At 30.7% G+C, this 25,688-nt stretch overlaps 2 protein-coding genes and 1 long non-coding RNA gene across 4 annotated transcripts in view; 2 read left to right on the top strand and 1 right to left on the bottom strand.

The window, feature by feature from the left end:
• LOC107366782 (uncharacterized) overlaps nt 1-20,106 on the bottom strand; it is a 30,372-nt gene extending 10,266 nt beyond the window's left edge. The window contains exons 1-3 of the mRNA XM_015934418.3: nt 19,593-20,106; nt 18,908-19,493; nt 18,332-18,718 (exon numbers count right to left, since the gene is read on the bottom strand). Coding sequence (XP_015789904.2) covers nt 18,332-18,718; nt 18,908-19,493; nt 19,593-19,883 — 1,264 coding nt within the window. The 5' untranslated portion in view covers nt 19,884-20,106. The remainder of the gene's footprint in view (nt 1-18,331; nt 18,719-18,907; nt 19,494-19,592) is intronic.
• Nucleotides 20,107-20,595: 489 nt separating this feature from the next.
• LOC149094014 (uncharacterized) lies at nt 20,596-22,653 on the top strand. Its single transcript, XR_016199293.1, has 2 exons — nt 20,596-20,757; nt 21,761-22,653. It is a non-coding gene; the product is annotated as an uncharacterized LOC149094014 (long non-coding RNA).
• A 796-nt stretch (nt 22,654-23,449) lies between these two features.
• LOC107366635 (uncharacterized) lies at nt 23,450-25,322 on the top strand. 2 transcript variants are annotated; one of them, XM_015934254.3, is made up of 4 exons: nt 23,450-23,712; nt 23,809-24,675; nt 24,741-24,919; nt 25,019-25,322. In XM_015934254.3, exons 1-4 carry the CDS (start codon nt 23,671-23,673, stop codon nt 25,236-25,238), a joined length of 1,308 nt encoding a protein of 435 aa, XP_015789740.1. In that variant the 5' UTR covers nt 23,450-23,670; the 3' UTR covers nt 25,239-25,322. The 2 variants fall into 2 exon arrangements, with proteins under 2 accessions (XP_015789740.1, XP_089123166.1); XM_089267040.1 differs by lacking the exon at nt 24,741-24,919 and having other exon boundaries at nt 23,476-23,712.
• Nucleotides 25,323-25,688: the final 366 nt, after the last annotated feature.

Below are 25,688 nucleotides of genomic sequence, written 5' to 3'. Positions count from 1 at the left end.
TTCTTGATCAAATATAACCAAACACAAAAATTGGGTGAAAAAAGTTGAACGGCAAAAAAAGTAATGAACAGAAGAAAAAAAAGTTTCAAAAACACGTCAATTTAAATAAATATATTTATCATGAAAATAATGATAATCATTAGCATTTACGGTTGAAATCAAACAATTGGTTTGAACAAAATGAACCATTAAACAAGAAACAAAATATGAAACTGAAAAGTGAATATTGTTTCATGAAAGGCCATTTTTCGATGAATAAACTGATTGAGAGAAAATGAAATTTTGTCAAACATTTTGATAGGAAACAGTTGAAGGTAAAAAAAAGTTAATTGTTGCTCATGAAATGGTTAAACATGATTGACAATCATGTTGAGTAAAAAGCTGTTTACAATAAACTTACATGAGATATCAATTGATTATTGAATGTTGAAAGCGAAACAAAATTGAAAGTTAAATTTAGATCTTTTTTTGTTTCATTCTTGTTACCTGGTTTTTACACTTGAAATAACCATTCAACAGATCAACCTTTTTCTTTACCTTGTTTCCACCGTTTTCCAGGTAAATTGCATATTACCTTGTTACTTGTTAGCAACTGAAATAAACATCAACATCTTGAGAAAAAAGTTAGCAACATGAAGAGGAAAATCATTTTACCATGAGCATGATTGGGTGAATCTTGCCTTTTGATGTGATTTTGTTCTTAAGGAAAACACTGAATTATCATGAGTAGCATCATCAAAATGGTGAGTCTCTATTATCAAGGTTTTCACTTTCAATATAACAATAATGTAATAATGCAAGTATTATTAAATGTCATCTGTATTGTTATCGTAGAGAAATGTTCAACTTGAATTTTTGCGAGTTTCAAAAGAAACAAAAACAAATCATTTTTAAATGTTTGACGACAAGAGGAAGACAATGAAGACACAAGTGACAAGCGTATCGATCAACTAAATCATTTATATCTTTAACATTTTCACTCTCATGGTTTAATTGAATCTTATTTTTACGGATTCCAAGATGAGAAATGGGAAAGGAAGAGAGAAAAATTTATTCCCTGAATCAATTGAAATTCAATTTTGAAACAAAAAAAGGTTGAAACGCAAAAATTGAAAGAAAAGTAATTTTTTGTTTAAAATCATTTGCAAATATTGGCCAAGAAATGAGCAAAAATTTGGACAAAAAAAAGAGTACAAAATGAGCGTAAAAAGAGGATTCAAGTGATGGAAATGAAAGGATGAGGAAAAGGATGATAATCGGTAAAGGCTATGATAACCGATAAAATGGCTTTTCTCTTTCTTTGCATCTTTACTCTTCATTTATTCCTCACTTTGCTCCTTCTTTAATATAATCATCTTTCTTCATCTTTATCATCGTTTTTACTCTCGAGAGTTGCAATAAAAACAAGGACAATAGACAACATAGAGCGATTAGAGTTGAGTAAGAAGAGGGAGGAAGATGATGATATTGAAGGAGTGTAATGTTGAATGGTGATCAAAGATGATTTAATCCAATGGCATTGAGCGAGTTCAAGGGATGAACAAAGTGGAAGACAGGGAAAAATGGAAAAGTAAATGATGATGGATGAGAGGAACGTCATAATGGCCTTAAAATCTGCGGAAATGTTCACAAATGGAAACATTTTGTGTTTACTCATTTAACCCAAAACTGGCATTAACAAGACACTTTACTGTTTAAGTGTCAACCAGAGTAAATTGAAATGCAATTAATCGACTAATTGCAACAATTGAAATTGAAATGAAAACTTGAAAATTGTTTCTCACTGAAATCACTCAAGCTACCTTTAAATCAATTTCCGGATGAATATCATTTTCAGTTTTGTTTTCATCACAGATTTATCATCAATTGAGATGTTTGACCAAAACAAAGTGACCCCATTAAGAGTAACCATCAAGCAGTAGCAGCATGTTTATGATTAAGCAACATTTTAAGCCATTAATGACCAACCAAGCAACCAACTTTACTCAACTTTTTCCTTTCTTTTTCATTTCTTTCCTTCTTTTCTCATACTCTAATCATCATCACCATCATCATCATTATCATCATCTTATTATTACATTAGTAGCAGCAAGTGAAACATTTACAAGTAAAGCAAGTTGTAAGAAGAAGAGGAATCGACTCTTCAAAACAAAGTAAGAAGATGATGATCAGGGGATGAAAAAAAGATGATGATGATCAAGATGAAGGGGAACAAAAAATCAAGTTTGAGGTTAAATTTACTCTTGTTAATCTTGTTTAATTTCAAGTCAATTACTTGCAACCATCTGATATACTTAAACAATTATATAAATCTGAGCAAATATAATAAACATATGAAATGTATGAAAATAAATACCTTTTTGGTTGGTGTTTTAAGGAGCAAAAATGGTCTACAATGGTTCAACATTATCTTTTCTCGCCATTTTTCATTCACTATTTAACACAGCAAGGAAGCTTATATAATTTTTTTACTTCTTGCAATCTGTGTTGTGATGGGAATGAGAAACATTTGCAAGGTAATTGGCAAAAGGAGCAACAACAACAAAAGTATCAAAGAAGGCATCAAAAATATATAAATGCGAGACGGAGAAAAGAGAAGCAAAAAAACATCTAAAACCGGTTAGGAGTTGATAAATATTGTCTCCAGAAAGCACAGTTTGACCAATGGCCATTGTTTGTGTCCAACAAGAAAAAGAGTAAAAACATTTCTATTGATTATCATTATCACTTTGAGAGTTAAAGTGATGTCAGTAAATGGTTGAGATTCAAGTTGAATGTTGCCTTTCAAAGTAACCTATTAGGTTAGATTGACAAATTGTCCCAAACATGAAAAATTGTTTCAATTTATTGGTCAAAATTTTTGATTTTCAAGAGTTCCAATTGTTGATTCAATTGAAATTAATTGGATAAAAGTTTCACTTGAAACAATAAAATGATAGTTCAATGTAACAAAGATCATTATCATGAAATTAGTTGAATAAAAAACAAGAGGTTTGCAAATATCATGATGAGCATGAAGCAGAAACTAAATAATGTTGATGAAGCAAAAGAATGTAAAAGATTGAGCAAAAAATTGAAATTCTTCATTCTGTTAAGGTGAACAAAAGATGTGTCCAAAGCGACATTTGGTGAGAAAAGGTTCGAAAGAGTTAACCAGAAATAGTGTTGATCCAGTTTCAAGTTTAAATCGCAAATCATCAACATCTTATGTGTAGACATTTTAACCCGGATATGTAATTATTTATAATTCAGTCGAGAGGATAAATGAATGAGCTTTGCAAGTTGAAAGATGCTTTTGATTGAAACCAGAAGCGTTTACTTGAATCAGGAGCATTAATTGTCTAACAGCATTCAAACTGGTAAACCAAATAACGAAAGTCTTACAGAAGACAAGAAATTAAAGTCAAAACAAGTCACAGAATCAATTTGTATCAACTCTCATTGTTTCAATAAGTTAAACCTGTTTTAATGACATCTTTGTGCAAATCAATTCATCTCATGATAATTGTACCTTAATCAGGTTTTAATGTGACACAAAACAAAAGTATCTTTAAGGCCACTTGAACGTTTTGTGTCATTTCGATTTTTTTGAATACTGTAAACACAATCAAGATGTTTTTCAAAGCAAACATCATCAAGTAGCAAGTAAACAATAAATGTTGATAAATATATCAAGTTGAGGGAGTAAAAAAGTTGATAAATACAAAATCATGATTCAAGTTAATTAAAGTTCACAACCAATAGAGAGAGTAACCAAGACATGAACACACGTTGAGCCCAGTTGAGAGAGGTTTAAACATGCCTAAGGGATATAAATGAGGGCAATAAGAGACGGACATTGAGGGATCAATAAGAGGAGGTTGAGTGCTGGCCAAATCCTGTTTCAATTAATACATTAATAATGAAAACAATTACAAGTGAAACTTGAGTCTTGCAAGTGTTACTTTTGGAAACGTTCAAGACTTTATTGCTTCTTTTAATCAAACCTTTAAATATTAAAATATGAAAAACAGTGAAAATGTTGATTATAAAAACATGATAACATTTACCTTGTTTGTTTTTACCTTTCAGTTTGCGTTTCTACATTTGATTATTATTTAGTAAATAATAACTACAATGGAAACATTTGAGCTGATCATTTGATGTTTAATAATGAAATTAAATACACAAGAGGGTGAAAGGAAGAAGAAGATGATGAAGAAGATGAAGAAGATGAATAAAATGGTAATTTTGTGAAGCACACCTTTCAAGGGGTTTCCATTAAGCATAGAGAGTTGCTGTTGTTGGGTTGTGTTTTTGTTTTTACAAGCGCATTGCAGTTAATGACAGTAGCCACAAAATAGCAACACCAACAGGAATGGTTAGAATAGCCAAGCTAAGGCTATTATCAAGAGTAAAGGAGAAATGCCGTTGACAGCTTACTTTAATTGCTGATTACTTGCCTGCTAATTATGGTTCAAGGTTTCAATCTTTTTTTTTCACTTACAATGTTCCCTTTTTACCCTGTATCTTGACTTCAAGTGTAACAGTTATGAGCAAGAGTGGGAAAAGCAGCGAGAGAGATATTTGGCCATTTTGATTGTCGCTCAACAGATTGTCCCAATTGGAAACATTGAGTTTCCATGTTTGAGTGGTTCATGAATAAGTTTATACATTTCGTCAAACATTCAACTCTTCAATGATTATAATTATAACATTTTGGATTGTTGCCCAAAATTGTTTGCAAATAGTGTTGATTTGAGCAAATTTTGCTGTCACTTTTAAATGCTCTTAAAAGCTCAAATTTCATGGTTTTAAAATGAAAAATTTGCAAAAATTTTCTCAACAAAAAATGTAATTTTCAAAATTCAATTTCAATCAATATTGAAAGGTATTTTGTTTATCATGAAGAGGCTTCAGGATTTCCTAAAATGAAGGAATTTATCGACTTTAATTGGAACCAGAAATGAAAAACAATAAAAGCCCTTTTAGACTCAATTTTGCAAGTTAATGAACCAGATTGGGTTCAATTTCATTTGAAGACAAAAAAATCATTTTCCCTTTTCCGTTTCTCAGTTGTTGCTAACATGAAGACAGACATAGACAGTAAACAAATGTAGTTAACAATTCCCAAGAAAGGGAAAGATGAAAGGAACAAGGAACAAGATGATAAAGAGAAAGAAGAGAAAGAGTAAAGTGTATTTACCAAATAATTCACTAACACATACAGAGTGAGAGATAAATCGGATTGAGATTAGGTTTGATTTTTTGGGTAAAAACCAGGGAAACATGTAAACAAACAAGTGAATCAACTGCAATAACAATTATCATGATAATGATAACATTTTTTGTCTTCATTCATCTTGCCATCTTTCACATCATCTTCATAACCTTATTTTCATATGGGATCAACTGAGAGACAGCAAAAATGGCATTAACTCAACTTGTTCAGTGTTTAAGCCTGCGGCTGAATAAGTCAATGATGATGATTATATTGAAAGTTCAACTTGAAGCCAAATATTGTTTTATTTATTTAGTTTTACCTCGGCTTTGCTGAATAATTTTAACACAATAAAACAATGATCATAATGGTTATCACAAAATGTCCAGAATACAGAAAAAAAAGGAACAAGTGAAAACTATTAAATTTGAAGGTAAAAAAATATCATTAAATCACATTAAATTGTACTTTTAAGAACCATTTAAGTTTAGGTAAAGTCTGCTTTTGATACAATTTGATATTATCATTTTGTTTCTGACTGACTATTAAAAAGTTATCAATTTTTTTGCTTCAAGTTCATTGTTTTTTTTTGTAACTAGTTTCAACGATAATGGAATGAAATTTATGGAAAAAGTTGAGAAAAGAAAAGAGGAAAAGATCAAGTTACAAGGGAAAAGAGTTAACCTGAGCATGATTAGTGTCGATGTGAAATTATTGATAATAGTTGCTATTAAAAGTTGGATTAATGAGTTGAATTGTATAATGTTCAAGATAAGATGGTTGTGATAATGGGATTGCAGTTGAAATGAAGATCATTGTATCAAAATGATTGAATAAGAAGCAAAGGGAAACTTTGACTCTTCATTTATTGATTAAACATTTAATCGGTTGAGAGTTTGAATTGTTAAGAAGCAGGTAAATGATATTGAAATCTGCTCGATTGCATTTAAATTGTCCGCACGGATGAATACAATCAATTTATTGGAGTGCGTTTAAAGTCAATAAGAAGTGGTAACAAGTTTTAATTAGGAAGTAACAAGAGACAAGTTGATTATGACATTATCATAAGCACATTATCGTTATTAGCAATATGATTATCATTTACTTCAACTATTAACATTATCAAGTGTTTCGTTGCAATTTGGTAATAAAAAGAAAATTCAGTTTTCTCAACAAAAATCAACTATTAATGCCAAGGTAAACCTGAGAAGGTATTGAATATCAAAAATAACAGTTGCGGGTTTAAATGAATATACAAATGTATAATCAAATGAAGCAAAAAAGATGAATTTGAATGCAAGTTTCATTGAAATGTTTATTTGAACCAAATTAATTTTGAAAGTAGCAAAATTGTCGATAAAAAATTGAACTCTTTCTATGTTAAATGACTTGAAGTTGATTAAAGACTAATCTTTCTAAACATGACATCAAGGTGAAATTAAGGTGAAATTAAGGTAAAATTGAATGTTTATTAGGATCAAATCAACTCTGGTCGTCATCCGAATAATAATCGCATTTGGGTTAAATTTGTTATCCTAACAATAACCTGATGTTTCATCAAATATTCAATCAGCCGTTCAATACAAACTTTACGTCAAGCAAACTATGTAAATGTATAATTGTATGAAGGATAAGCAATTAGTGAATTTGCAAATCGGAATAACAATTAACTGTGTGAACAAAAATGTAAGTAAAATTTTGCTCAAAAGTGAAACTGTAAAGTGTTAAAGTTGCCTATTTGTGTACATAAACATCAAGGGCTGAACATGTATGCTTTGGGTTGAGGTTAATAGTCAATGAGGCAAAGAAAACAAAGTCGAGGGAAGAAAGTTGAACATGTTAATTGACAAAGAAACAAGGAAAAATTGACTGTAAACTGGAAAAGGAAATGATAATAGCTGAAGAGTGTCTCATGAAAATGGTAAATTGAAAATTAGCAAATGTTTAAATTGATGATAAATTGTTGGTAAAATTGGACAGAAAAAAAAGTTGCTCTTTCTCTCAATGAAAAACAATTAACAGTTATTATCATTTATTGATGAATGTTTGCAAATTTCAAATTGGATTGGAAAATTGATTAAATTGTAAATCCTGTCTGGTAATGGGTTCATGATTAATGGTAATTAGAATGGTAAAGTGAAAGGCAAAAAAAGGTTGAATATTTTAGTGAGAAAATGAGAGTTAAAAATCGCATGAAACAACAATGAATGGAAAATGAGAATAAATGTTGACAATAATGGATGATGACGAAGGAAGATAGAGAATGATAATGAAAGTATGAAGACAAAGACATAATCAGAATGAGAAAGAGAGAAAGAAAATCGAGCAAAATCGATGAAAAGAATGAGTTGGAAATTGAGAAAATGAATTCAGGTAGAAATAACATGGTGAAGCTGAAATATTGCCAGAACCAGATAAGTTGTCATGCACTGAGCCACAGAAAAAAAAAGTTATAAATACAGGGAAAAAGCACAGAGAATGAACAAAGAGAAGAAGAAACTGAATGATGAAGAAAAAGATATTCAATAGTTTCTTCATTTACGTCAATCCAGCGATTAGCTTAATGTGTTGGCAGGTAATCATAATGATAGTGAATGCAAAAGTTGAATTAAATAAACATTTAAATTATTAAATCAATCAGATGGTTTTCTCGTGTTAACCAACAACAATCAAGATCAATATCAGTGAATAATCAGTAGCTAATGAATGCAATATAACCAGGAAACATGATGGAAAAATCAGAGAGGAAAAAAATTCTGTAACAAATTGAATATTCATTGAGACTAACATAAAAACCATTGAAACACTGGAAACTGCTTTAGGCAAATTTCAAGACTTTTTTTCTCTTCTTGAGGTAAACAGTGAAAAAATATGAAAATGTGTTGATTGTTTTTTTTTGTTGAATCATTTCCTTTTACTATTGGATTGGAAAGATTATCAAATGATTGTTCAATTGAAAATTGGGACAAGAAACTGACAGAAAGTCATCATCATGATATCATGAATGATAATCCAAAAATCATTTTAATGATACTCTTTACCCTTTTCATGAAACCTTTTGTGAGGATAAAAATTATTTTAACGATCAAGATGAAGATGATATTGAAAGCTGCATAAACAAGTTAACCCTAAAGCTAAATATAAGCTTACGTGATGACTGATGTTACAAATGATTGTTTATTATTAATCAGTCAATTCGAGTTAAATTAATTTAAATCATCTCAATCGCATCATCTCGCATTTATCACTTTTTGCATTGTTAATTGGCAAAACAAAAAGCCTTTTCAGAGACAAACCTTTTCATTGATTTTAATTGAATCCAATTGAATACAATTGATCAATGAAAATTCATGTCAAGAGTCTTTTCAGCTCAATTGGAAACGCGTGTTTCCAATCAAATTATAACAGCATGGAAATGCTTTAAGCATGAAAAAATACCCAAATATGAGAAAAGCTGTTTCTAGATAATCAAGAAAAATCATCTTCAAGTGAAAATGAAAAAAAAAACTTGAAACATAATTTCAATAATTTAAGTTCATTTGAAATAAAAATTGCAAGTCTAAGGTAATAGTAAATGTTATTATGCAAAATCAATTGTTATCAAAGTCACTTCTCATGCAAATGATGTCAATTTGAGCAAATTTTTTACTTTCATTTCTTTTGATTATCAATTGAAACGGTAAACAAAACTGTTTGGTTAAGACTAATTCATGGCATCATTGAACCCAAAAAGCGTTTCTGTTTCGAGACAAATATTTTCATAGGTGACAAGATTGATACAATTAATAAATCAACAATGGAAGCAAATTGCGATTGAAAAAAAGGTGAAACAAAAAAGGTCGCAAAAAGTGAATCAAGAATGGCTGAAATAATGGATAAAATTATTGTCATTCATCAACTAGCAAAATCTGTATTACATTAAATATAATGTTGATGGGCACAATAGAGTCTATTCATTTTGCCTAACAATAAATGCTCTAACTGTTACCAGATTATCTGAATGATTGCAGCAAGAAAAAAGCAGACTCTGGTATTAATGGCAACAGTGAACAGTATAAACAGGGAACACAATAAATACGGAAAGGAGCAAGAATTTTATTCAATATTTTCTCTCATTTGTTATCATTACTTAAACCATCAACATGATTTGTAAATTACTGTACTTATCACTACAGGTTATATAAACCAAAAAATGGTTTTTCCTATTAATGGAAATGGAAATCAAAATTGATTGGAAACTCATTTTGATAATTGATTGAGAAAGTAAAGTGTTTAAAAAAAGATGATTAATTGTAGATGATTGTTTCTTGCTGTTTAACAATCAAGTTAATTGTTGGTGAAAAGAAATAAAGAATCAACTTTACAGCATGATAATTAAGATTCATGTGTTGATGTTGGTGAGTTAATCAATTACTCCTACAGATTTTTTTATTCCTGTTTTTTTTCTCAACGTTTTAAGGTTCAACTTGAAATGATATTTAACAGTCAGCAGCAAAACTTGTTGTTTAAATATTTAGACAATCATTTGAAATGAACTTTTGGTGAAATAAATAATGGTTTAATCGATCGCATTTTTTCAAATCAATTGGAAAAGAAAGAATTGGAAATCAATAATAATTTGATCAAAGTCAATGATGAAGATGAAAGGCTGTGATTGTTGTTGTTGTTGTTTTTTTGGGTGAAGAGAACCTTCAGGAAAATTATATTCTGTCCAAGGTTGAAATACATGGTAAAAGGAGAGAGAGATAAATTTGTGAACCAACTGAGAATTGGTTTTTGGCGAAAAATGAAAAACAAATTGTACAGTTGAACAAAAGGTAAGATTATAATACAATTTATGTTGAACAAGAAACAAAAATATGGAACCATCAAAAGATATTTACAAGTAATAAATATGAATGAAATTGACTATCAAATAAGGATAAAGAAATGGTTGAAAGTGTGCATTTCATTGAAATGAATATGCTGGTGATGATGGAATGGAAAAGATTTGCAACTCAATTGCAGGGGGAAAATTGGCGAGCAAAATGGATTGACGAGTCAACAATATTGTCATGATAATTGATTAAAAAAAGGTGAACAGATGAAAGGTATGTATAACCATGGTAAAGATGAAGACAAAGACCAATTGCAAGAGAAAAATTGGTTGCCAGAAAAAAAAAGTTCAATGTAACAGAAGAATCATTAACTTTGAAGATGAACAAAAAAGGGAAACAAAAAGATGAGAGTGAGTGAGATATGATTGTTTAAGGAACACAGGAAGATGAGCAGGAAAGATGATGATGAGGCAGAAGAGGAATGCAAGGTAAGAATCTATTATAAATGGATTATTGTAATGGCAAAATTAACAGGCAATCAAATGAAGACGCAGAGAGTTTTTTTACTCATTATTCACAGTTTTTACTGTTGATGCGCTTGTCAATTGTTTAGTCAATTAATCAAACATCAGTTGAAATTTTCTTGCAACTGGGATAAGATGTGACTAGTAAAGTGTAAAGATTGAAAAACATTGTTTGATTGAAATTGAATCAAAGAGTTGAAGATTGCAAGCAAAATGATCGGTTGAAAAATTGTTCAAAGGTTTCAATGTAAAGCCATTTAATCTGATTTAAACAATTAAATTGAGTTTTGCATTATTGGAAAGGTTTGAAAAATGATTGTTCAATTTTGATTTAAATTTCACTCGTAATGTTAACTTTTGTCTCAAGGTTCATTTGACTCACTTGACTGAAGTCGCAATCAACGGATTCATCATGTTTATGAGTTTGGTGGCTAATTTGATTTGATTGTAATCAACTTTTTAGACTAAGAGTTGAAATGGTTGGCTATTGAAAGTTGAAAATAATGAAAAACTAAATTGGTAAAGGTTGCTTTTGATGACGTTATTTGATTTTGATAAAAGTTTGAAAAAAATGGAAATACATTACTTCATGATGATTATTCAAATAATTTAAATAAAAGAGTGGATAAAGGATGTGAAACTAATGAATAGAAATGGTGTTTAACAGATAAATACATTTATGCAGATATTTCTTGTTCAATATTATATATCCTTTTGTATTGAACACTTAACCATGAAACACCAAAAGGTAAATAAATACATAGATAAAGGGAGAGAGGACAGAAAATCAAGTTTAATGAATAAATAAATACAGATATTAATATGAATAATAATGGCATGAGTAGACTGAAAGTGTTGGGTATAGTGATGCAGGTTAAACAGGCAAAGACTCGGTAAATTGATGGTGTAATATTAGCATTGATCATGTCAAGATTACAATGGTTGGTACAAAAAAAAAGTGCAGGTAAATGGCAATATTCAAGTGAGTCTCACAAGGCTTTTGTGCTCGGAAAAAAATAATCAACTTGAAGTAATTTTTGTTATTCAACTCAAGACCCTTGGTCCATTGAAAAGCTGATATACCTTGAGGTGACCCAAAATAACTGCATTGATTTATTTGTAGATGGCGTCATTAGCATATGATAAGCATTGAGGAAAGATGATCAAGAAAGGGAAAATGAAGATAATGAAGAGAGGAAGAGAGAAGCATGTAAATATGAAACAGCAAAGTAGAGTCACAGAGTCAAGAGTTTCTTGATTGGGTGCAAAATATCGCATCTTCAATTGATTACAACTTGACGAGCTTTTATCCCTTCATCTTGATCAATCTCAACCCAAGACCTTGGCCTTGCAAGTGACTCTTTCAAGCCTTGCTCGGCCTTACAAAAATGTTTTTCATTTCCTTCTTCAATCTTTAAAGACAATTCAAGACTATTTCCGGTTGACATGAAAAAAATTTACTTTTTTCTCTATCAACTGTGTTCACTGAAAATATTGTTTCAAGTTGAAATTGAATCAAAATGATAAAGAGTAAACATTGACCAGAAGGTTGAAACAAAATAATGGGTTGCAAGACATAAAGAGAAGCTTTTATTGGAAAGTGAAAAATGTTGAAATTAAAAGTCTTTCATCTGAAGAGTAGAAGCGTCAGATTTCATGAAGTCATTTTGCATCATCACAAAAGGTTGGGATAAAGCAATTTTGAAAATAATGCTCATTTGGACCCAAATTGATTTGATGCTAATAAACAATTTTTCAAAGTGATTCTCTTGCTTCTCTCCAAGATAGCGAGTTGAAACATGCGTTAAACAAGCATTTTACCCAAAATATGTCAACAGATATTTTGTTTTTTCCCTCTAATATCGTTAAAGACAGTTGAAAAGCCATTTCCGGTGACATCGAAATAAACTTTTACTCTCTCATCACCAGTTTTTACCCTGCAAAATGAGACTCATTGTCAAGTCAATTCTCTTTCTCTTCTCATTACTTTCCTCTTTCATTACACACGCATATTTGAAGATTAACTCAATACACTAGGACCTCTCTCTCTCTCTCCCCTCTCATCCTCCCATCTTCCTCTCTTTCGCCATCTTCGGACCTTTTTTCCCAAAGGTTCTCTGACCTTAAGGTATATAGCTTGTGGCAACATCAGTGAAGGTAAAGGTAGGCTGATCATCTCAAAAGTATAATATTACCAATAAAAGTATGTGTTTAAAAATAGGTAGAGATGTGTGTTGTAATGAAGTGAGTGAGTGAGAGACAACTAAATTAATTGGTATCACTATAACCTTCAGCAAACCATCATAAATATAATGATTATCAAGACAACAAAAGATGAAACAAAACTAATACTTGTTTAATATGATGATCAACATCAACATGATAAATAAAAAGGAGAGAGAGAGAGAGCATTGAAAAGAGCAGCTACAAGATGAAATGAAGCTTGATAAATAGCAATATTAATAATGGTTAAGATGAGGGCAAAAGATATGAGAGTTAAATATGATTATCAGCAATAAAAATTGATTTCATTTGAAAGGCAAAAGTGAAACTAAATTATCTTCCATTGAGAGCTTTTTACTGATTATATCATCCATATGAAACATACATATTAATGGGGCTGAGAAAAAGTTAATTAATTTCTCTCTCTTTCTCTCTTTCATTCCTCTTTTAGTAGGTCACTTTAGCATCATTGTTTGGTGTAAAAAGTGTTAATCAAATTATGTTATTATATTGTTCCCATTATTGCCATCAAATGTTGTTTTTACAAAAAAGTAAGCAACTCTTTTCATCACACAATGAAACAAGTTATTCAATAGCAACAATCTCAATGATTAATATTGTGACTTTTGAACATCACAAAAATGGATCAAAAATGAGAATTGAAAATAAAGTTGAATTTTGTCAAAATGAAGAGCAAAAAGATTGATTGAAAATTATCAAAATTGTGATGATTGGTTGAAGATAAAGGTTAAAGGTGAAATGAAACATTTCTGATATAATTTTGGTTAATTCTGGTTTCTTTTGGTTATTTAATTTGTTTATTTCATTTATTGCCTGATGTGATTCTTGTTGATAATCAGATGGGAAAAATATGATGAAACAATTGATGTCAGATGAAGAAACCACACCCAAAGGATGGTTTTAAAGTAATGATTATTGAATTGTTTCATGATTATTATGATTGGTTAATAGTTGAATCAAAGTGAATTAAAAGGAATAAAGAAAAAAGTTAAAAAAAATGAAATAAAAGATGAAGATGGCAAATAATATAATGATAATCAGTAGGAGGAGGTAAGCACAATAAATCAACACAAACATTTGAGATGGAACGAGAAAAGAGGGTGAAAAGGTTTTTTTGTGTGTTATTTATGGATAAAAGGTTTGTTAAGGAATGATCAATCTACTGAATCATGATTATGGTGATAACTTGTCAGGTAAAGTATAAAATTGGTTTTAATCAAATTTCATCAATAATCTAAAGTAACCTTTTGTTGTTTAAAGTTGACCAAGGATATCAGATTAAACATTGAATGGAAGGCAAAAAAAGGGTGAACATCAAGACCAACAAAAAAGTGTCTGAAATAGAGATGTCCAGATTAACTGTGAACTTGCAATCGTGATTGTTGTTCAATTCATGAATTCCAGTTGAGTTATCACGGAATGAAAGGGGGAGAGAAAAGAGCAAAAACAGAAGAGAAAGGAAAGAAAGAGGAAAACATGTTTATATGTATATATATGTATAAACAGGAAATACAGTCAACTTCACCATGGAGATAAAACTTCAAGTTTCAATTTCCGATTTCATTGTGAATGAGAAGAGAAGAAAAAACGAGGTTAAAAAGAGAAATATTTTTCATCTATAAAAAAAAGATGAATGTGAATAATGGTATTAAACAAGATGGCGATGGGATATTGAGAGTCAATTTAAACATTAAAACTTTTGTAAGATTAAATTTAGTGTCTTGAGTCACATTATTCAAGAATGAACATTCAAGAACATTTTCATATGAAAATATCCTTGAGCTAGATATAAATGTGTGACAAGATGTGTGAGAGTAAAGAGAGAATGACAATCTGAAAAAGTTCAATGAGAAAAGGTGTTCTTTTCACTGGTTATTCAACATTATCATGTAATTAACAATCAATTATAAAATTAACTCAATGTTTTTTTTACTCTAATAATGATAAAGATCAGTAAAAGATGAACAATAATGAAAACAAGATTATTAATGGAACTTTTTTTTTCTTCTTCTTTCAACCTTTTTTTGTTTCATTTATCCTCTTGGCTCAATATTGATGATAACTTTCATCAAACTCTTCCTCTTTTTGCTCGACTCTTTTAGCAGGATTGACCTCGATATAGTCAATTGCATTTGGACTTCAAATTAACAAGCAATCGGATACAATCAGATAGGATTAAGCTTTACCTGTTTTCATGCTTATCATCATTCTCTCTCTCTCACTTGGTCTCAATGTTTCTTTTGCACTTCTCACATAACCATTTTAACATGAAAAGGTAAGGCAAGAAAATTGTGAAGGAAGCAGGTTTTACCTTTTCTTTTAACATGAAAGGAAAGGTAACAAAAAATATTACAAGAAGTTTTTTTTATTAGAAGAGGAAGAAATAGACAAAATGTGAAAAGTAAAATATGAGAGAAGCTGAAATGAATTTCATAAATATCCAGTCAATGTTTTACTTTCCTTGTTTTCATATTTCTCTGAACTTATCTTGCCATTTGAAAAAGGAAACAAAAAAATATCTAAAATGGACTAATTCCAAGTAAAAATAGCCGTTTTTACAGCCTTTTAAATAAATATTGACTCAAGTTTAAATGTCATCATCAGATTGTTTTGCATTATAACAAGAAAATTGATAAGAGTTAAAACCAAATCCATTTGATAATCGCGATAACTCGGCTGGGTTAAAATTGATCCATTGAGATACTTGAGTTTAATCACATGCCTAATGCAGGTTCAAACATTTGGTGCAAAGTCAGGAGCCAACGAGTTTATCAATAACATGATTGGTGCAAAAAGCTCAACAATTGTGATACACTTTGTTTCATGGTTAAATTTGATTTTCATGTTGATAAACATTAACTTGAGAGATAAACTAAAGGGATTTATCAGCTTCTAAAAGTTAAGGTTTATGGATTATTTTGCATTATTAAAAGGTGACTAAACTTGCAATTATATATCAATAATCAAAGTTTAAAAGGTAAATTTTACCCTTTACTGTAAAGGTGCGACAATTACAGACAATTTAATTTACCAAAAATGCTTATTAAGATGAACTAAAAGGTTAATAAAGATTGGATTACATGGGAATAAAAAATACTTGATGAGACAATATTTCACACAGTTTTATTGAAGAAAAAAAGAAGAGAAGAAAATATTGATTCTTCTCTTCAACTGTCATCAACATTCTTTCCTATTAAAAGTAAGTTTTCAGGCAAAATAGCAACTCTTTTTGGGTTCACTCTTCTCTGTCTTGATCTCTCTCTCTCTGTCTATCTTAACCAACCATTTGCCCTTCAATTGTCAACATACATAAATATATATTAGGTAGACACAGAATGGACCAGCAAAGTTGAAATAAATTTAAGAAAAAAAACAAGTTCTACTTTTTCATCAACCATTTCACTCCCATTTTGATGTATTTTTTGTTTGCTTGTTTGATGATTTAAACAATTTTTCAGCTTCTCTCTTCCCAAATTGTCTTTCATCTCTTTCCTCTTCTCTTTCTCGCTCTCTCTTCTCTCACTACCCTTAGGGTTATTTATGGTCTTTTATACATTGTTCCGGTCACTCAACAAAATCATATCATTCATTGAAATTGATGTTGTTTTTGTTTTTTGTTCAAACTCAACAAATAGATCATAAGTGAGGACAATAAAATGAACGCAAATTTAATAAGATGATGATGATGTAAAGGGGATGAAAAGAGAGTAAAAGGAAGCATATTAAACTCATTATCAGGTAAAAATGATTGGACTTTCAATCGTGACTACCTTTTTTCATCATCATCAATAGACGGTTCTTGTTATTGTTGTTCATGATGATAATGATGGCGTTACTCGTTTACCTTTTTCATTCTTCATCAAGTTAATGATGATCAGAAGAGAGAAAGAGAAAGAGCAAAAAAAGGTAAAAAAGACTTCATTTCCAGGTCAATGGAAATTAAAGTTGCCAATAAAATGCAAAGCAAAAATACAACTTCATTGCCTTTATAATCAGCATCAGTAAAACAGAGAAGAAGAAGAGAAAAAAATCAACAGGAAAAAAAAGAGAAGCAAACCAATTACATTAAACCTTTTATTATCATTTCTCTTGTCATCCCTCTTATTGTCAAGATTTAGTCTTGAATATAATGATGATGATGTTGATGGTAATCATCAGTTTCTTGGCTCTCACATTCTTTGTCTTAACTTGCAATTAGTAATCAAAATTTCACCTTTGTCAACATGCAGCGACAAATCAACAATTTTTTGCAAACATTCAAACGTTTACATGAAAATTAAAAAAGATTGTGCTTTAGATAAATCACATTTCAATTCATTGAGCAACACAAGAAGGGAGAGCAACAGCAAAAAAAAGTGAAAACATGAAAACATTTCCCATGGAGGGTGGAAATATAAAGAGCAGAGGGGAAGCAAAAAGGTTCCTAGGAAATTGTAAATATACAATGAAAGAAGGAGAAGGAGGGAAAGAAAGAGATGAAAAGGAGAATCAGCATCTTCTCTCATTCCTCTTGGAGAGTGAAAAAAAACTCATTACACAGACAAAAACCACCCCCTGAAAGTCCTGACAATGGTGATAAATCAATAAGGCTAAACAAAGAAGAGTAAGTTGAATATGAGGAATCAAGGAACCATCAAATAATATTGCAAATAAACATCAAGATATTTATACATTTGGATGAAGATGGCGTATAAAAAAAAAGGCTGATATCAATTGAAAAGCTTAAAATATTAATAGATCACTTGATAATGTGAGAGACATGATAAAGGCCATGGGCATATATAAATATGCATATTTAGTTGACTGCAAGTCTTTACAATTATCAAGTTATCATCATTGTTTATTCCATCATCTTTGCAGTTTCATAGTTTTCATCATCCTCTTCAACCTCTCCCCTCACCACTGCCTACAGGGTGTGACCTCTACCATTTTTCATGCTTTCATGCGCTTACTTATTTTCCTTTCTTTCTTCTTCTTCTTCTTCTTCTTCTTCTTCTTCTCACTTCTCTTTTTTTCAATCTTCATATTTTCTTACGTGATTTTAACCAATCTTTTATTTAAGACCTACTCTCACTCACTCTCTTCCCATCTTCATCCCCTCCTTGAATGGCTTCAAACACTTGAGAAATCTTACAAGCTTTACTAATGAGATGGTGTCTCAAATTGCATGGTAAACATATGAATAAAAGAAACATTTCTCATCAATTTTAAGTTTCATTTTCAACTCTTTAACGTTTACTGTTTTCTTTCCATCAATTATGTGAAATTGATTAAAGCCAATTGATGCCAACAATTTGATACAATTGTTAGACAATTGACAAAATGAAAGAAAAACATTTTTTTGCGATTTTAAATTTTGTTGCTTTAAAATCGATACATTTCAGAGTAACTCAATCAGATGATTTCAATTCAATTTGCATTGAGTTGAAAAATGTTCAATTTCAATGTTTAAATATTGCAAATTGTGGGTTGAGATAATTTTTTGTTGGGATATTCACTAATTGTTTTAGTTGATGAAGGTAAATGGCAATTAATTGAAATCTTACTTTTCTTGAAACCAAGATGAGGTATCCTTGTGATGGGTGTATTCCGCTCTTTCATGAACTTGTTCAATTGTTTCATAAATTCTGTCTCACTTTTAAGACATTTTTCAGCCAATTTAGCTGACATTGGTGATGTCGTTGACTTATACTTAGATGTAACATTATTCCTGTTTCCTTGGAAAGCGCAATCAACTTCATGCGATTTAACCTTGTTGGTGGTTGCACTTGTTTTACGTGGTAAACGAACCCGAGATGAATCTTGTTTACTATTTTCCTCTGAAGTATCTGAATCTTGGGATGAACTTGAATGGCTGCTTGTTTTGGCAGCAGAAGCATTCATAGTAACAGAGGAACCACCGCGTTTACGAGGACGGCCTTTCAATTTAGGAGCTAATTGGAAAGACAAAGAAAATGCATTTTTCAAACAAAAACAAAAACATAAACATGAAATCGATCATCAAATTTGTTGCATTATTTGAAGCAAAAATTTGCTTTTGCTAAAAATAACAATTTTGACATTTGCGTCTTTGAACTATTACAATAATCATTGGGATTACAATAAATGATTAAAATTGTTACCTAAATGTTCACAGTTAAGATCATGATGCAAAAGTCCTTCATGTTCAAATGTTTCCCGGCAAAAGAGTATCCTAATGTTGGGATAAATTTTACATTTATCGGATTCAACAATTGCACTGGTTGATAAAGTTTGATTATTTGATGGTGATGTTGGTAATGAGGTTGGCAATGTTAATGTTGATTTAGTCACTTTACAATTAATTGAAATATTTTCCTTTTCTTTAAAATTTTCTTCCATTTTTTTAAGAACAGCTCGATAACGGCAATATTGTGGATAAGAGAGGACAACAATTGTCGACTGATTTTCTGGTTCTTCATTTGATTGCTGTTCAAGTTGAACTTGGTTCATTTTTACATCATTGTCAATTTCATGGTTAGTTGAATGATGAGGGTTACAGTTATGATAACCCAGAGTAATTTGTTTATTAATCAAATTAAGGAAAGGTAAGGTGAAGGCAGGAGGATCAATTTTATTTGATGAATAAGGCACTTCAAGACCGGTAACCCAATCAACTTCATCGGTTATCCATGAGACCAGGTCATTTAATCTTAAAATTACTGGTTCTGATGCAGCTAATACTTCATGCTGAAGAGTTGGTGGTGAAAATGAGAGAGAGAGAGGGAGAGAGAGAGAAATGTAAAAAAAAAAGTAAATTAAGGTAATAGGGAAAAGGTTGACACTTACTTGACCATGATTTGATTGTCTTCCATCAGGAGTTTGTTCTGGTAAAAAGTATAATCGAACAGAAGATAACATGGTATCCCTGAATTTATCTTTCCAAATGGAAACAAGTTCACCAATACATGGATCATCATGACGACTAATCCGAACAAAGAAAAATTGATTCACTTTAATCCGTTTTTGCACATTTTTGTTGACTCCATATTTAAAACCAGAATAAAATATGTAACCAGCCTTTTCAAGGGTTGGTTCATCATCGAGAAAGTCAATGGTTAATCCTTTAATTGCGACCATTATTTCAATTTTGATGACTACAAAATTGAACTAACAAATCACACAGGTAGAAAGAGACACTCTTTAATAGACAGAGAGAGATCACGAGACAAATTAAAATGGTGAGAGAGTAAGAGAGAGAGAAAGAGAAACAAAACAAACAAACAAAACTATCTTGAGTTAAACATTTACCACTCTTAACCAGCAAAAATAAAGTGTTCACGTTGAGAGTTAACTGAAGACTGAAGTGAGTCTTAACCAGCAGTTGACAACAACAACCAGACGGCGCTGTTGTTAAAAACAGATAACAAACTTACAGGGCTGACACAGTTCAAATAAAGGCAATTTTGAAATGAAATCATGGGCTAAGGTTTGATTTTTATGATCAGATTTTTCGATTTAAAGAAAATTGAATTAAATATCTTTCATTCGATATGTAAATCGTGATTGTGGGACTTATAGTTACCTCACAATTCCAGAAAAAGTCCAACAATATTTTCTAAGCTTTAACATTGCGCGTCTATGGAAGATTGAAATTTAAGATTTTTAATGTTAATTTTCCCATTAGAAACGTTCATATTTAAGAAAAGATTTGTGGACTTTTTCTGGAAATCGATTTGCGCGGTGTTTATGAGTCGCACAATCACGATATACATATCGAATGAAAGATATTAAATTAGATTTTCTTGAAATCGAAAAATCTAATTTCAAAAATTAAAAGCTGACCAATGATTTGGTTTGAAAAACCTTTCATTTGAAGTGCGTCAACCCTGTATAGCTGGATATTATCAGTGATAACAATGTATTACAATAACAATAATTTATTGATTTTCATCAAATGTAACATTGAGTTGAATAATCAATTAGCAGGTCAACAGGAAATGGAAATGAAAAGGTAAGAGGAAAAGGGGATAAAATATGTTACTTTTTCCCCATTTTTCTTCTTCTTCTTTCAGATGATCTTCTTGATCATCATTAACATGATTGTTGAATTTACCTTTGATCAATTGATGATAATAGCAAATGATATGATAACTAATACCTTTACCTGTTTAGATAAAAGCTGAAAATATTGATTGGTAACTGTTGGTTTGATGATGATGAATCATCAATGATGATCATCAATATGCAGGGTAATATTATCTCATCAAGTTACCAGTTAAATGTAATACAAGTTTTGATTGTTTAGCTTGATTAACCTTCAATTAACTCTCTACCAATTTATCCTTCCATTCCTGGCATTAGCTCAGATAATCTGGTTAAGTGGTTAAACAATCATTTATATTGTAACCAAATTTACTCCTTTTAATTGAATATCAAATGTTAACAATTTACCTTTCCTAACCAGCCCAGTTTAACAAACACAATTAACCAACACTAATCAAGGTTAATCATCTTTAAAGTTAACAATTCATATTGTTTCGCTCATTGAGTTTCACACTTCAAGCTCAAAGAATACAAGAAATTTTGACTTTTTTTCTCTCCATTTTCACTTGAATTTATTTTCCAATTCTGGTTCATCTCTTGTTTCCGTTTTAATTATGTTTTACTAATCAAATGTCAATCAATTGTTGTCAAATTGGTTAATCAAATGATTACTTAGCCATTATCCGAAAAGCTGATCAAATGATTTCAATCTGGCTAACTGGAGACGAAAAACCAGAACAGAAACTCATGATGAATAAAAATGGCAACAAATGACATTTGTTTCTTGAAAAATTGTAGCTCAAAATGAAACGTTAATATACATTAATCAGTATAAATCAGAACAAAATCAACTCATTGTAAAACATGATTCCATCTGATTGTGAATTTTTCTTCCCCTTTTCCCTGATAAACACAAACTTTATTATAAGGTCACATTTTTTTAATTTGATTGATTTCTTTTCACTTTTTAGCCTTGTTTATTGGCTTTGGTTTGCCTGTAAATGTTATGTGATTGATGGTTATTACTTGGTGAAATAATCATGGAATCAAGGAAACAACACCAACAAGAAGCAAAGAAAAAAGTGGAACCATTTTTTGCCTCTTTTCCAGTGTCTTTCAAGTCTCTTCGTCTTCTGTCAATTTGGGTTATTTAATGGAGCCGTTTTCAGGAATTGTTAATTTACTTTATTTCATCTTCTCACTCATTTCAGCTTCACTCAGTTGCTAACTCACTGGGCTCTCAATAAGTGTTTTCAGGTTATTGACTTGGTTAGTGAAAGACATAATGATGAGAGAAGGATGATATTTGATAATGATGATAATGATGATTATAATGATTTTACATAGATGTTGACCAGAAATGATAATTATGTATCAAACCAGTAAGTTTAACTTTTCTCATGAAATGCTTATTTCCAATCATAATCATCATGATATCCTTGTCAGCATTGTTTGATGACCAAAGCAAAGACAAGACAATCGATTGAAAATGAAGATCATTTTTCCCCTGCATTTTGATAATCGTTTGATGAGATGAACTGAATTAAACTCATTTTCCTAAAGTTATGCGATTTCTTCTAATTTCTAATCGATTGTGACTTGCCTTTGTCAGGACAATAATAGCTGTTTATTTTACTCTCCCTGAGTTCACCAGATTGATTTAACAATTTATTCATTGATTAGATAAATCTGTTTACTTATGCTCTTTCTATTTATTCATCATCATCAGTTGATTCTCATTATTTGCCAATTTTGTCGCCAAACCAACCAAATGATGCCAATCACAAGTAACCAGCTTTATCAGTCTACATAAGCCATCGAAAGTGACTTAACAATAGTTTCATTAAACTCAATTATAACTTAATTATGGATAAATGATGATCCAAATAATTTCATATTTCATTTGCAATTTTAAAGAGCTTTCAAAACATTCAGATATCATGTTCAATTATCCAGTTTATCTCCTTTTATCATCAAATTCAATATTCTTCTCATTGATACTTTTAATTAACAATCTTGATTAGTCGTTCAATTGATTAACAAAAATTAATTACATTTTCAATTCATTCGATAATTAAAAGAAAATTTGCTTATTTTCGTTTCATATTTTCAATAATCTTAAGTGGAAAATTGTAGCTAATGAATCATTTTTCAATCACCGTTTTGTTATTTTTCTGCCAAAATTTCTCTGCACTCAAAGGGTCTATAAATTTTCTGTTGATCGCAAATGAAAGGTTTTGGCCTGAATGTCGCCGCAAAAATATATAAATTTTTAGAGCCCAACCCGAAAATCAGGAACAGCACATAAAATAAAGAAAAAATATTGACACTTAACATTGTTGTACATTTGTATACGCAATATGTAGATGTATGAAATTTGCATAAAAACTTTGAATTTTGAGTTGAGAGTTGGGACTTTGTAGGTTTGTAGGGACATGAAAACTGAGTCCATTAAAAATTGCTATTCTAGTTATCGTTAATAGGATATAGTATTTGGATAATTTTATACCAATGCTCATTTGTTGAATATTAATAAATTATAATTTAGCTCAGACGTTATTTATCTACATGGTTGCATTAACAATACATCGATTATAACAGGCAATCTGATTCAGGCAATATTTCGAATAATCAGATATCCTTGATAAAAAAGTCATTGTGAATTTAAGCTTCTCTATAATTATATCATTTACCTTCCATGTTTTACCATTGTGTTATATTTTTGTAGCACTCATTTCTGGTTGATTGTATTGGAATTCTGGTCAACTCGAAATGTCATATACTTATTTATCGTACTATTCACTTAACAACTCACGTTAATAACGTAAACTAAAATCTCGACAAAAAAACAAAGTTTTATGTGTAATAGTTCAACTACACAATGGAGGTACACAATGTAAACAATGAAAATGCGTTGAATGAGGTAAGTCTTTATTTACTTTGCTTTGTGCGTCTAATTTTATTAATTTTTACTAATTTTGCATTTATTTCATTTCTATTTTGTAACCTAATTTTGTAGCTGTGTTACAATTTCGAGGATTTCATTGGTCAACCGAATTCGAGCCCAAATGTTGACTTTACAGGCTCAAGTGATTTGATAGCTAATCCAATAGATGATCACACTTGGATAAATGAATTGGATCATAACACGGTTTCATGGCTTACCAATGATGATGTCAATCTTGAGAATTCTGGTTTATCTGATTATAATGACCCAACAACAGTAAATTACTCTTATTACCCATCGGATTTATTATCAACATCTCCTTCGTACCTGCCAAGTACAACCGTGTCAACATTGCCATTAACCCCAGCAGCAACTCTGCCACATGATATGTTATCAGTATCATCTTCATTATCATCTCCAGCACAATCCCCATCAATATCCCCCTCACTGTCACAAGATTCACCGTCGCCATCAATATTTTCCCTAGAGTCCGATTCAACAAGAATATCAGATGATTGGCTTGCTTTGAGGGACCAAGAAGCGCGACGAGACATTGAATTGCTAAATCTATTTGAATCGACTGTTTTTAATCGATTACTTGAGGACAATTTTATCCAATTAAACTTACAAGAAGAACGTTTAAGCATTGAAAGTGGACTGCGTCAATTTGAATACAAAAAGTACCATGAGCTTGCCAAAGTATCTGATATTTTACACGAGAACAGAGACGCTGCACTTGAGACAACTGAGCCTGTTGATAAATTTCAAATAACCATAATTCAAAAGCACACCGAGAAGTTGATTGCAGCTGTAAAAAAGATAACATCGTTTACAAATCTATGTCTGGACGATCAAATTTCCTTGCTCAAATCGCGTTTCCTGGATCTGTGTATAATCAAAAGCCTAATCTTCGTTGAGCCAGAAACGAGATCAATCAAGGTAATACAATTGCTTTTGTTTTTATTTAGACTTTGCTTTAAGTTTTAACGACTCTTTTTAAACAGATAAATGGACAAAAAATCAGCATGGAGAGGTGTTCCATGATGAATGATAACATGTTTATTGAATTGACCGCATCTATCCACCCGATATTACGTTCTGACCCACTAATAAATCTATTGATACTTATACTTTGCCTTCTTAACCCTAACTCTGCAAGCCTTCGGTCCTCTTATGCTGTCAGGTAATCTAATTTTGAATCACCTTCCGTCTGTGTTTAAACTGATTTCAATGCGTTTTCAATTCCAACTAATCAATCGATTTCTTCTTGTTTTTAATTTAGGAAGGAATATTTTATCACAGTTCATTTGGTGCAAAAGTATTTAGAAATTCGTGGTTTTTCAATCTTGGAAGCCAACTATGAAATCAAGAAGCTGATTTGTAATTTAGAGAATTTCTTGTTACTTTTTAATGCCAGGAAAAAGATTCAAGATATCGTCAAAAGACATTTGGGTTACACATCTCAACTAATCACGGAAATGTTAGATATTAATGGTCAATAATCATGTTTAAATAAAAAAATCTGGTGAAATATTTTCATCGCAAAAGTATTCAGTATTGTAATGAATAAAAAATTTTATTTTGAAAATAATTTAAATGCTTCCACAATCAATTGAGTGAGTTCACGCTTACATTGAGACAAATAGTTTCATTGTGATAGCAAGTGAAAGGGTTAATAAATCTTCTCATTACAAAATCTGTTATTAAGAACAGTATTAAAGAGAGATTTGCTTAAAAAGTATGAAACTAAGATAATCTCAGGTTCAACTGAAGAAGATGAAAGTGAAGATGGGTTTAATTCAGGCAATGAAGATTCATTTTCGTTGATTCATTGATTTCTCCTGAAGATAAAACTGATTTACCTTCATTTATGTTTCCTGAAAATGATAAAGATTCTGTTGATGGCTATTGTGATGTTGAAGGTGCAGGGGGAGAAGGTTGCTTGTTTCTAT

The sequence above is a fragment of the Tetranychus urticae genome, chromosome 2 (genome assembly GCF_039701765.1).
Source record: "Tetranychus urticae isolate SD_2017Ah chromosome 2, NJAU_TeUrti_SD_1.0, whole genome shotgun sequence".
NCBI lineage: Eukaryota > Metazoa > Arthropoda > Arachnida > Trombidiformes > Tetranychidae > Tetranychus > Tetranychus urticae.
The sequence above is the reverse complement of the archived record's forward strand: the minus strand, read 5'-3'. Positions and strand labels throughout refer to the sequence as shown.